Here is a 13,724-nt window from a genome sequence, read left to right as displayed (position 1 = left end):
AATGATGTCAAATGTTAGATGCCAGCTAAACACGAGCCTTCTGGTGTGAAGTGAATCAGGGAGACAAGTCTGATGGCGAGTATACAGGTTGTCCCACGAGTAAATTGACAAACTTCTCAGGTGGTTCCCTCTCATCAAAATAAAGAAAAAAGTTCATATAAACATATGTACGTAAACGCTTTGTTAGCAAACTACGGCTAGCGCAAGATTTTACCTGATTTTCCGAGAAAGGACGGAAATAAAGAGAAACTGATGGTTCTATGACGTAAAGCTAGGTGTTAAATTTTATGTAAAACGAACTGAAAAGTTGAATAAAATACGTCCCAAACCTGTAAGTTCACCCATATCTAAAATATCAGATAAAACATGCAAAATTCCTTGTCGAAAAATATGCTTTGTTTAGATTTGAAGTACATTAACTTCATTAAATGAGTAATAAAAATGCAAACTTTTTAGTCAAAATATGTAGAGAATTTAATTCTGAGCAGAATTTAATTCTGAAGAAAATTGTGTAAAATTTTCAAATAATAAACAACTTACAAAGTGTAAAGAACGTTCATTTAATATATTGCATTTTCTGTTTTATTTTTCGTATGCTTTGGTTTCATTTAACATTCATTTAAAAACTTTGCAATTATTATTGGTTTCTTCTAACAGATTGTTATGTTACATAATTAAAAGTATCGAATATTGCTTGATTATCCACCTCATGTCGTGGACAGTCAAAAGTATTCCTCTATTATACAAGAAGTATAATATTCCTAATGCATTTTATACAGGAATAAATCGATAAGAACCGAAGTTTTATCCTTATAACGTTATACAATTTTCATAGAAACTTACACTTTTATCTTACACACACATTGCTCGTTTTTGATTTTACGTTCAACGTCAAATAAAAAACCGTTATTATCGATAATTTACTTTTATTATAAACCAAACACAGATCACGCACCTCTAAAAAAAAACATACTATTAGACTAAGACTAAGATAAAACCATTAATATAGCAAAGTATAATTATTTTATGAAACATTTAGAGTAATTAGTTGAGAAAAAATCATTATTTTGCCCTGGTTAAAAAATATTAACAATCTTGAAATGCTAAACATTTTTATACCTGGCTTAATTAAGATTGTGCACTTTTGAAAAAAAATCGTTCATACTACCACACAAAAACCACTATGAAAAGTTCATTTTTCATTACTACATTTTCGTATTAAAACACCCAACTGATTTACCTTGGTTTCAATCTTGGATTTTTTATGAACTAAATTATTAATATCAAGCCACGAAAAGTGAAAAATACGTTAAAACTATAATTGCTATATTTAGAGCAATAATATAAGTGGTTTTATAATATGTGAGTCTATTAATTTGTTGCTACAAGTAAGATGATATTAATATCTCGTTGACTGACGTCATGCAAACACGTCAATTGCATATGTAACAGCTGTTTATTATGGCAAAAGGATTATGTTGAGGTTCTGGTTGTTTGTGATCAATGTCAATCGTATTTAACGTTTACATTAAGTCTTTGTTTATGTTATTAATGGCTGAAATGAGTGTTTCTATATTATTTGATTACTAAATGATTACTTTAGTAAAGTTCGTAGTGTGATAATTTCAACGTATTGTGTTGTAATTATGGCGAAAGCGAGGTGTGTAGAAGCCGGTACAACAACGTAAATATATAAAAAGTCCTTCACCTTGCCAAAACGACATGGCGGGTTTTCGACAGCTTGATCGGAAAATTTTCCCGCTACAAGATATCGCGTCTGTTGTACGTTTATTTAAAAAAGAATTAGATGGAAAATCTGAACCTGATTTAGCGCTTCTTTCTATAATTGTTGGGGCAGTCGAAAATTCAATGACATGTAATAGGTCTTACCCGGCTACGAATGAAAATGATGTGTTTGGAGATGCCCCCAAACACCTTACTCCTGTTGAATATCATATTGTGGAAGCGTTGTATACTAAATTCCATTCAATAATCAAAGGGACGGTGGATTTGTCAATATATGGAGACCTGAAGTATGCCACAAGAGAACTGGTGAAAAGAGTGTCTGATGTGATTTGGAATTCCCTAACTAGGAGTTATTACAAAGACAGAGCTCACCTTCAAAGCCTCTATAGTTACTTGACAGGTAAGTTAATTCTTAAATCCCTATTATCATAGTATTAACCTGACTTAAGTAATTGGAAGAAAGGAACTTTCACAAGTGATAGCCTCACAAAGTATTGATATAAACATGATATGTAAAAACAAACAATTCACCTAACGAGCAGAGTATGATAAATGGACCCGGTTTTTATATCGCTTATAACAATTATCGATGCTGTATAAATCGAATAACAGAACTATCAACGTATCTTAAATACTAAATTAAAGTCACAAGTTTCAAATGAATAAAAATAGTTTAAACAAAATTATGTAATGTCATAAATAATAAATGAACCTTAATCATTAATAAAACAATGAAATTAAGATAGGCGATAGGGAGAATGTCATATAAATATTTTTCAAAACCAACAGGAAAACAAACATTTTGAAAAAATTATGAAAACACAAATAACTTTTAGTGTTATTTTGTTTTGTATCCTAAAGTTAGTTATCCTTATTTATTTAAAAAAAGTTAATGTTTAATTAAAAGAACAAATTGTGTTTATAATGTGAAAATGTATGTACAGTTAATGCAGATGATTTAGTTATTGTTCCATATAATTGCTATTAGTTGATTAACTTATATCGATGGGTATAATAATTAAATATCGTTAGATAATTTCTATAAAAAACTGGATCCGCTTATCGTACTCTACCCCACCTAACTTATATCGACAAGGTTGCTGCTGCAGTTCCATATTGGACCACCTAAACTATCAAGTAGAATGTCAAATTAAAACTGTCATTTTAACAATCGGTACAAAACAATTATGTTGATTTTACTTTACTAAATAAAACTGGACAATTTTTATTTTATATTTGTTAATATATGAGGTCTACTACTTTGTCAGATACAACTATTGGAAATAGCCACTGACAAAATAACGTATTTGAATTATTGTTAATATTTTTTAATATAAACACATTTAAGTTAATTATCGTTTTATTTCTGAATATATTTATGTAATGATACGGTTATAGTTTACTTTAGCCACATTAACTATAACGATCTCAAACCACTTACTGAAAATTAAATGGCCTATCTTTTGTATATTTTGTTTTTGTCAATTTACCAATCAAAATTGAGTACAAATAAAAAACTGTTTTGTGTTTTAATTAATTGTTTTCTATATTTTAAATTTGATTATTAAACAATTTTATTTTGAAAACAACCAAAAAAGTAATGTGAAGTGGATAAAGTAAACATTTAACACAACATTTTTATGACCACCCCTCGGTTGGAGTGCTGCAATCTTACCCCTACACTATGATGAACGCTGTTATTGCTTAAAAATCTAATAACCTTTAAATAATATCTTTTTTAGGTAGCCTAGTATGTTAGGTAGCCTTCTGAACAAAAATTATAATACTTATTTAAGAAAAAGCCCAATTGTTATTCTTTTATAAAAACATTAAAATGACATGTTTGGCATTTGGTATATTTTGTTTAAAATTTGTTCTAAATTACTTAGAAATTTCAGAGTCATAACATTATAAGTCTATTTTGTATTCAAAGACGCCAGATATCTGGGGTAACTCTTGTAAGTAGGACAATTGTCATTCATCAGTAAGTGACAGTTGATTAAATAGTACAACCAGCCCAATGAAAAATAAACAATTAAAACTTACTTTTGCAATGTTAAAAGCCTGCAATTTTGATATCAAGATGTAATTCACTTTGTCGAAAACTTTTGCAAAGTTGACAAAGGCAACTTACTTTTTTTCAGTAGAATGCAGATAGTTATAATTTTCGAAGGGTGAAAGGTTGATCGTCGTTGATTTCCATTGATAAATCCGTTTTGGTGGACTTTATGTTATCCCAGGCTTTCACTGAGCACTAAGCATAGCTGTAGTTTGTCATATTGCTTGTCTGCCGCAACATTAGCATATATTTGTACACTCTTAAATAATAATTACTAATGAACTGATTTATATTTAGATTTTAAAACTATACTTGGAAGAGACTTATTTTTTTAATATACATATCAGATTTCATATAAGTAGTGATCAGGTCAACAAAAAAAGTTACTTAAAGCTAAGTTAAAAACTTAGTTAAGTTAAAAAAGCCCTCCTAACTTTTAAATCAATTTTTTGTTTTTAGTTGGTTCAACAAAGGTTAGTGTAATTTTAAAAACAAGATCAAGGTTTTTCTTAGTCTTCATCTCTACGGTGGGTTACTATATTTTTTGCTCGCTATTATAGGGAACAAACTGGACTGTTTTGGGGTTGCGTTTGCGGTGGTAGCAGGCTGTCAGGTGCTTGGGTTCAGTGATGTACATCTGGCTTTATCAGAAGACCATGCATGGGTTGTGTTTGGGGAGCGTGGAGATCAGACCGCCGAAGTCACATGGCATGGTGAGTGTGTTTCACTATTAGCAGTACTAGATGGTGACTGTTCTTGTACAAGGCAATTCATTCTTCCACAAGTGAAATGAAATGAAAAATGTCTTTATTTATAGAGACATATTTATTACTATAAAGTCCTCTCTCCCATTTAACCTCTGAATGAATGAATTCTCACAAATGTATGAATGAAAAGATTAAATATCACACTGTGAGTGATCAAACTATTGAAATCAACAAGTCCAATAGAATTTATCTTCAATAAGGAATCGTGTTCAAATTTCAATCCTAAAGATTTTGTGTCTTGTCTGTGTGTGTGTGAAGTTTACATTGAAGAAGCCTAACCTCATATTGTTTGTCCATTCAAGTGGTTTGGGTTTGCCATTACAAGTTTATTATTGCATACAACTTGTGTCAGTGTCTTACAAAGGTTTTCATTCTACATATATATTTTATTTATCATGTTTGCACTTATGTGTGCATGAAGACAGTTGTTGATTCAGGAGATGGGCTGTAATGTGATATTAGCTGACAGGAATGGTTTATACCAAGTGCATTGGAGGTTATAAATGTAAATGTTCCGATTATACTAATAACATCAACAATAATGACCCTGCATGAAAGATAATTGCCTCCTTTTAAGTGCCGCTGTCTAAAGTCAGTTACTGGCTGAGTTATTGCAACTCGCTAGGAAAAAAGAGCTAAAGAACACAATGAATGTTATGTAGACTGATAAGAACTGACATTGCTAAAACGTAATCACTCAGTTAAGTCATTTTGAGCTACTTCTACAATAATTAGATGAAGAAGTTGAGATGTTGAAAGTTAAACTGGAGAAGTATACCTCCTCTCAGTCATAAGTTGAGAACGTGATTAAAGACATCAATGGACAAACAATTAATTTTTTCACAATCTAGCTGAAAATGATCGTTTTCTTTGGAGTTATTAAAATCTATGCAATAGGTCAATGGTTGCTCAAATTCTGGAATGTTAAGTCCTTGAATATCTCTTTCTTCAGAATTGGAAAGAGAGAAGGAAATAGACTCTGCCCTTTGAATATTCACCTTCCCTCTGATACAGTTGCATGATATTTTGAAAGCATGTACTCTGAGGCTGGGGAGAAAAATATGTCCATAAAATACTCCAAATAAGTCCCAAAAGTCATTAAAAATTGTTACTGTATTCTAATGGCAAACAAGAGCTTCCTACTATTCAATGTCAACAGCATCCGTACCAAATGTAATGATTTAAAAAGTGCCCTAGTATGTTGTATTAATGATGTAGTGGTGCTGTTCTGTTGGTGGATTCCTTGTGGCAATAAATACAACATAAACTCTCATTGGATTCTTTCTTGAATGCTGACTTGTAAAATCTTTCTCTCTCTGCAGAACTTCAAATTTTTCTTTAGAAGTGTGTATGTACCTCCAGAGCTCCCTGTTTCTGCTTATAAAGTCTTTAGAGAAAATGTTGGGTCTTTAGCCACTAAATTAAATGTATCTTTATTGTTTCTGGCAAGAAAAACAACAATTATAATGGTTTAATACCACTAGTGAATTATGACACACATCTTTTGTGAAGTTGCCTGAAAATGGAATCCTCGATTCTGAAAGGCCTTACAAAATTAAATTAATATTGGAATGTGTGTTATAATGCAGTAGTGGTATTAAATGAAAATATTTCCATTACCATTATCCAAATACATTTTATCTGTCAATTATTTTTATTTTAACTAAATTGTGAATCTGTCAGCATGGTCACTACTGTATTGGATGTACTGTAGGTAAGGGAAGTGAAGATAAGCGTGGACAGGTGGTAGCAACTGGTGTGGGTTCACACTCATGGCTCTATGTCAATGGCTACCCGATCGTGTGTGACCGCTGGATGGAAGTAGCTGCATTGGTCTCTGCTATCAACCCCTCCCTTAGCATCACCAATGATGCTGTGGAAGTAGCATTACTGCAGCAAGAGCTGCTTTGGTTACTCTACGATTGTGGACATTTGGCTCAGTTCCCCATCGCAATCGGTGAGTAACGAGCATGATTTTTGTGCTCATTGTGTTGTCTATAATATATATAACATTAAAACCTCTTCCAGAATTTATGAAATAGTGTTGGGATTCCAGAATATCATTTTCTTCTTTGCTTCAAAATATTAGTGATGCTTTACAGTGTCGTATGTCTAATATTTTTGTAAGCAATGTTTTTGTTTGGTTTAAATTTAACATGAAATTTGTATGAAAATATTAAATACAGGAAACAGAGCAGTATTTTTCTATATTCAGAATAAATTAAGAGAGAGTACAAGATGTGAAATGTCTTGGGAATATTCCTGTTAGTACTGGTGTTTGTACTTTGTCGAAGGAAGCAACAGCCAGCTGCTTTTCCTGGTCCAAAACATCTGTGTACAGTTTCCTATGTAAACATTATTGGCTGATTCTAATCTTTAGCAACTGGAGAGTTTCTTTTCCACATGAACAATTGTCAATAGAAACTGGTGCATAATAATCTTCATATAGACTTTGCATTAAGTTAACTTATTGCTGGTAATAGTCACTTTATGTGGTTTCTGTATTAAAGATAGTTATTATTATTAACCCTGGAACTGTCGGTTATATTTCTCTCAGTGGCGGAGTGATTTTAGTACTTCATACATTGCCTTATATTTATTTTATTATTATATGTTTACTATAAAGTACCTATGTCATATTATATATTTTTTTATTCAGCATTGTTCAAGGAACATTTTTCACGTAGTATAATTAAAACAAAAAAAATTCTTAATTTACCTCTTCATGAAAAAACTTTGTTTTTAGAAAAAAGAAAAGTTAGTTCAAAGTTTTTGATTTGTAAAATTGTTATTGTTAGTGATATGCAAAATCCAAAATATAAAAAAGAAAGAGCATTTAATTCTGAGTAAAAATAAAACAACACATAGTTTATAAGGTATTTATTTTTACATGTAGTAAACGATACAAAAGTCATAAACTGACATTCGAAAGTGCTACTTACCAATAAAAGTAAGAACTTCAAAGCTCACTTGGATTTGTATGATCTTTTAACTATTAGTTCATATTAATTTTCAATTTTTTTATTTTTTATTATATATTTTTTTAATTATGTTCTGATTGAATGTCTAAATCGGAATCCTCATCGTTGCTTATTTCATGTACAAATAGTTCTCGAATGTCACTTGAACGATCGCGGAAATTATGATCCATTACGTAAACACGCACAAAAACTTACTATTATTGTGTCATAAACACAACCATCATTACAACAAACTCAAACAAACAATAAACCAGACAGAACACCATCCAGCTGACGAAATAACAATAGCCGAATGAACCAGTTGACTCATCGCTGCGTGCGCAACTTGCGCGGTACGCTGGAGAATGTAAACAAACAGTTCAGAGATTATAAAACGTATGGACGTGTAACGAAACGATAAAATTATTTATTAGTGTATTATTTACATAAATTGAACCTACCTCTTTTGATTGGTATCAATACCGATACTCTTTGATCGTGTTTTAACCCGGGAGAAAAAACGATGTTCTCTTAAAACTGCCGCGCCAATTTGATGAAAGTCTCATAAAACTGCTGCATGCTCACTGCTTTGTTTTTGTACGTTTTTTTATAACAAATTATTTTTCTGATTTCTACTCAGACTATTGTAATGTTTCTGGTACCACAATTTGCAGAATGAAATTTTCTAACTAAATAAAGAATTTTAAAGTTTATCAAATCAATTTAATAATTAGCTATTATATGTTTTTTTATGTTTATAAACTTTAAAAAATATTAAAACATAACTTTTAAACCTTAAAACTACAAGAAATAATAAAAAAATTTACCAAGGAGAGCCAAATATTTCAGTTCTGCATTTAATTAGCTATAACATATCAAAATTTCATATCCTTAGGGGAACAAGTAATAATTTTATAATAAAATAAAATAAAATTGTTATGTGCCAATTTTTGGAAAAATAAAAACAAATACAAATCACTCACCAATAGCATCAAAAGGAGTTCCAATCATTGAACCAATGAAGTTTTTTCACTATCACTAAGTCACAAAATCTATTTACACATTTTTACAAACACTATTTTATATATTTACAATTTTTTTTTAATCTGGTAGGCCTAATTGCAAATGTGTTTGGGCAAACACATTGGATGGCAGCCCTTTTGGCAAAGAGAACAGACAGTTCTAGATCTCTTTCTATTACTCCTGTTACATTTGGTGCCCTTATCAGAACAAACGCAACAAGTTTCCACTTTGTTACCGGGTAATTTTATCAAAGAAGAAAAACGTCCTGCCCTAGGCCTACCCTGTACACCACTATCACCAAGACGCATTGATCAGCTGTGGACGACTCAGTATTTAGAATTAAAAAAAAGTCAAAGACTTTTAAATAGATGATTTATATGTTTATTACTAAATCACCAATAAACTACAAAAAACTATAAACACAATTAAATATATATTTCTCGAGACAATATACTTTATTTCAAAACATGAAATCGGCGGACACTAAATTGTCCGCCCGTACGCTTTGCGTAGTATTCGTCGGTCAATATATTGTCCGCCCGGGTTATAAGGGTTAAGTACGTAATATTGAGAAATAAAAGACATATTAAAACGCCTGATATCGGGCGTTTGCCAGTTCTAGAGTTAATTAACTATAAATTATTATTATAGTTAACTATAATGATCAGAAATAGTTTTTATATGCAACTGTCATCTAAATATAAAACAAATTCTAGAACGCCATTAATACTCAAAGGGTTTATTTATTTTGATTTATTTACTAATGGCAAGCAGCTAATTGACAATTTGCAATGGCAAAATATGCACAAGTTGAAAAAGTGCACATTATAATAATACAATAATTAGAGCCTAACATTACAAAAACCACATGCTACAAGTTCTAACAAGAATAATCATGATACACGATCAACAATAGGGCCTTAAATATGTTTACATTCCAATAAATACACAAATACCAAACTCAACAATGATAATGATTGTAGCTTAAGCTAATTGAATGACATTATATAGATAGTAATGGTGAAAATAGCAAAGTTGAAATAGTACTAATGTAACAATACATTAAACAACAATAGTATTACCAATATAAAAGTGCAAACCGCTAGACATATCAATCCAGAACATAACAATAAATATTAGTGTGATTAGCCACTCAGGGACTATTGCAAGAATTGTTTCAGAGACAATGCACCTTTAGTTTTTTATTCGTCAATCCTTTTGCGTTTTTTATAAAAAAATTGTATACATCTTTGTTTTGAGATGAAGACTTTTGTACTCATATCATTTAATTAATTACCTATAATTTGTGAAATCAGAGCAATTTTCCTTTTTAATCTTTGTAAATGACAGTGGTTAAATTCTTGTATGACCAGTATTGTGAAACCTAAACATTTTTACTAATACATTGAAGGTAGTAAAAGTTTAAAGGTTTTATTACGAAAACATATTAATTATATTAAGTTTATGAAAAACAGATGTGATTCACCCCACATGTTGATATAGTTCGAATTGTTATTGATTTGAAATTTTTGAAGGGGTCATGGTAGCTTCACATTAACATATAAAGTTGATCAGTAGGCTAAAACTTGCATATCTTGTCATACAAGAGGACTGACTATTACTGATCACTTGTTATTAGTCTATTTTTATCATATTCATATTCTCATGAGTTCAAATCATTATAATTTTGTATATGAGTTGAAAATAATTATAATTTTTAATTAATTAATTATTTTAGGTTAAAAACAATACTAATTATAATTTTATTTTAGTTTTGTTTCTTAATTATTCCCTGTATAAACTTTTTTCAGAAGATGAAATAAAGGTTATTTATAAAATACTTACTTTAATAGAAGTTTTTAATGTTAATATAGTAAATAAACGTTAAATTTAATAATTATTAAATATGTTTTTATATACAAGGTGTCCCAAAAAGTCCCAGAACTGTTAAATATTTTTGAAAAGATTAAAAATAGAGTTACAGAACTTGATACAAAAGCTACTGGACATTTAACAATCTAATTTAACATACATCCAGTGCAGATTATTATCACTCAGTACTGGTAGTTGTGTTAATTGAGATTGCCATTAGATTGCCAACATGAATGTAACCTCGTCCAAAATTACAATGTTATTTAGAAGTATTTGTTTTGTGCCTTACTTGCTCATCATAATTTCACAAAACTCAAGACGCCTGTTAAAATTGTATTCGTTCAATTCTTTATACAATGTAAATTTATATGTTTTGAAGCCACTATTGTGCAAAACGTTTTGCTCAGAGTTTTTGGATTTCTTGCAGTCTATCTGAGCATTTCATGGGGGTTTTTAATGGTTTACTGAAACACTTCTACACCTGAAGTATCATTTGTTGCCCTTGGTGGATGAAAAATTCTAGGAAGATCAGAGACAGATCCTTGAGTTACAAATCGTTTTATTGTTCTCTGAACTGTTGATTCCAATATTGGTTTTTGGTTAGTAAATTAATTATTGAACAGGTTTTGAACTTCACTGTAACCAAGCATCATTAATATGGTAACTCTCACGTTCAATAAGCGCCACAACAAAGCCAAGTGAAAACTAAATTTTTTACTTTAAACAAATGAAGTGAATAACTGATAGAGCCTGTCTGTACTAATGAGTAGAATGCTACTAATATAAACAACCTAAAACAAAAATGTTTCCTGTTTGCAGGAATACCCACTATCAATGACAAAAAACTGTTGTATATAAATCTGTTAGACTTATCATAGTTCATTGATTTTCCTTGTTTGATTTATTTTCACTTCCTCTCAGTTATGGAACTTATTATTGTACAACAGTATTAATTTTAAAGTGTTTTGAGTTATTAATGTTAAAATCAAACAGTTAGTCAGTTTATTATTTACAGTGTTTAACTGCAAATTCAAGCCATCTAGGAACGGCTGTCATTTCTGGTTCAGTTGTCCATTTTAGGTCAGGGTTATGGAGTTGTAATCTATTAATAGACCTTTAATTTGATATGCATGCCAATCTAAGCTTAAATTGAAGATTTTCTTCTGACTCCTTATGGGTCGTCCCTCTGAGGAAGTAGTGCGGCTCACTGAATATGTTTTAAATTTGAATTTGATGTACAGTAACTTTGTACCAATTTATGTAGGTCTGTCATAAATCTTATCAAAAATATTTAAACATCCTGGGACTTTTGGGCACCACGTAGAACAAACACGTGACCCCAAGTCATTGTAGAATGTAACAATATTACTTTTATAAGCGTTGTACATAAACAACTTCTCATAAACACATTTTTAAAATGAATAAATTTGGCAGAGGAAAGGATAGAAGAGACTAGTATGAGATAGAGAGCCAGTATTATAACTTTCTATACCATAACCGCCATCAACTTCCTTTAATTCATGTATGTGCACCTCAAGCCACGGTAGTAGTATAAGACATTATTAACACCTTAAGTGCTACATCTATGTCTGCAGTCAAGAATCGGGTAAGTGCTGATGACATGTTTTTCTGGTGAAGATAAAGATTGTGTCGTCGTTCTTTAAGTATGAGGTGTCTATTAGTCTACCAGACGTTGTGGCTATTCACTCTTTGTTTTGGGGATGTGGGTTGGGGAATGGGATTTCTGCAACTTCACCATGTGGAATATACTACACCACCCTTCTTGTTCTGTTACTGTGTAGTAAGCAATCTTGTCATTGACCATAGAATTTATAATGTGCTGGTATCAACGTGGAAATGTTTATTTTTATTATTTGTTTTCTTGCTTTCTCAAGAACTTCTGAACTTTGACAAAATGTGCAAAACTTTATCTGGGAATTGGTTTTTCTGCAAGTCCACTACAATAATACTGTACATTATTTTCTGTTATAATATGATCCCTTCCCTCTCCACCAACCCCAGCTACTATAATTTTACCTGAGTTCCAAATCATCATAAGTTTCGCCAGATAAATTATTTATTGTTTTTTAATAATAGAACTTCTTAAAATGAACTCCCTTTCAACTACCCATATCACTCTCTTTAATTTCCTAACACCTCTACCATAAATTAAAAATGTTGTATGACTTTTTAGGTAGTATATTTGGTACCAAAAAATCCAGCCAGGGCAGAGTACAGATCTGAAATAAGCCACCACTATTTAAGGGGTTGATCAGCTGTTGGAGATACTTTTAAACAAGTATTGATGCACAAAGAGTGTCGACTAATGTAATGACAAAAATTAGAGTGAATAGGCTGCTATGATGTCATTTCCATCAGCAGGTGCATTATCAGCTCAACCAACGAGGTTCCTTCCTCACCAACATCTTATTATGGCCATGTTTCATGTTTTGGTTACATCACTCGCCTATTATGTTTATTTTAAAAGCATCAAAAGGTTGGTGACAGTTTCTCTTTATTTTAAAATATAATGTACTTTTTTAATATTGTTATTTATTACTTGAAATTATTATAATTAATAGACACTTGTTACATTATCGTTGTCTTTTACTTAGTATGTAATTGATCCTAAGATATAAGCAAAATATTGTTACAGAGCCAAGAGTGTTTAAATTAATTACACATGTCCATCCACTGTACATGCCCCAGCATTTTTACTGTGCAAACCATAAACAAAAATTACATTTCCATATTCTTGAAATGTTATAATGTGATGAATTTATTGCTGTAGGGAAACTTGAAACTACAATAGAATCAACCTAGTATTCAAGAAGGTAAAGGTATATATATATATATATATATATATATATATATATATATATATATAAACCCATTTCTTGCCATTTATAAATATACAGTACATTTTTTATTAATATATTTGTATAGTACTTGAAGAGATTTACTTAAAACATTTGTCAGTTCAATACTAGATTGATTCTGTTGTACTCAAAGTAATGTTATACATGCTGAATTCAAATTAAGTACAACCATCATTATTATGATTGTTACAAAACATTTCATTTTATCACTAAATAACTTGTGCCTAGATACATGTCATTATTAACCCTTTGAGTGCCGTGGCATTTTGCTATATGGTATGCATAAAATGCTGAGTGAAAATGCCTGATTTTGCAAGGATCTGGTTAAAAATTCATAAAAAAATTAATTTTTGTTGTATAATGTCCTGGTTTTTTTTGTAGATAAATATATTTTCTTTATAAATATAATACATTGATT

At 30.6% G+C, this 13,724-nt stretch overlaps 1 protein-coding gene across 1 annotated transcript in view; it reads left to right on the top strand.

Annotated features, from left to right (window-relative positions):
- Positions 1 to 1,457: 1,457 nt before the first annotated feature.
- The window catches only part of LOC124356928 (menin), a 35,008-nt gene continuing 22,741 nt past the window's right edge, over positions 1,458 to 13,724 (top strand). Inside the window, exons 1-3 of the mRNA XM_046808235.1 lie at positions 1,458 to 2,146; positions 4,366 to 4,518; positions 6,287 to 6,529. Coding sequence (XP_046664191.1) covers positions 1,723 to 2,146; positions 4,366 to 4,518; positions 6,287 to 6,529 — 820 coding nt within the window. The 5' untranslated portion in view covers positions 1,458 to 1,722. The remainder of the gene's footprint in view (positions 2,147 to 4,365; positions 4,519 to 6,286; positions 6,530 to 13,724) is intronic.

This window comes from Homalodisca vitripennis, chromosome 3 (assembly GCF_021130785.1).
Source record: "Homalodisca vitripennis isolate AUS2020 chromosome 3, UT_GWSS_2.1, whole genome shotgun sequence".
Lineage (NCBI taxonomy): Eukaryota > Metazoa > Arthropoda > Insecta > Hemiptera > Cicadellidae > Homalodisca > Homalodisca vitripennis.
This window is presented reverse-complemented; position numbering and strand designations above follow the sequence as displayed.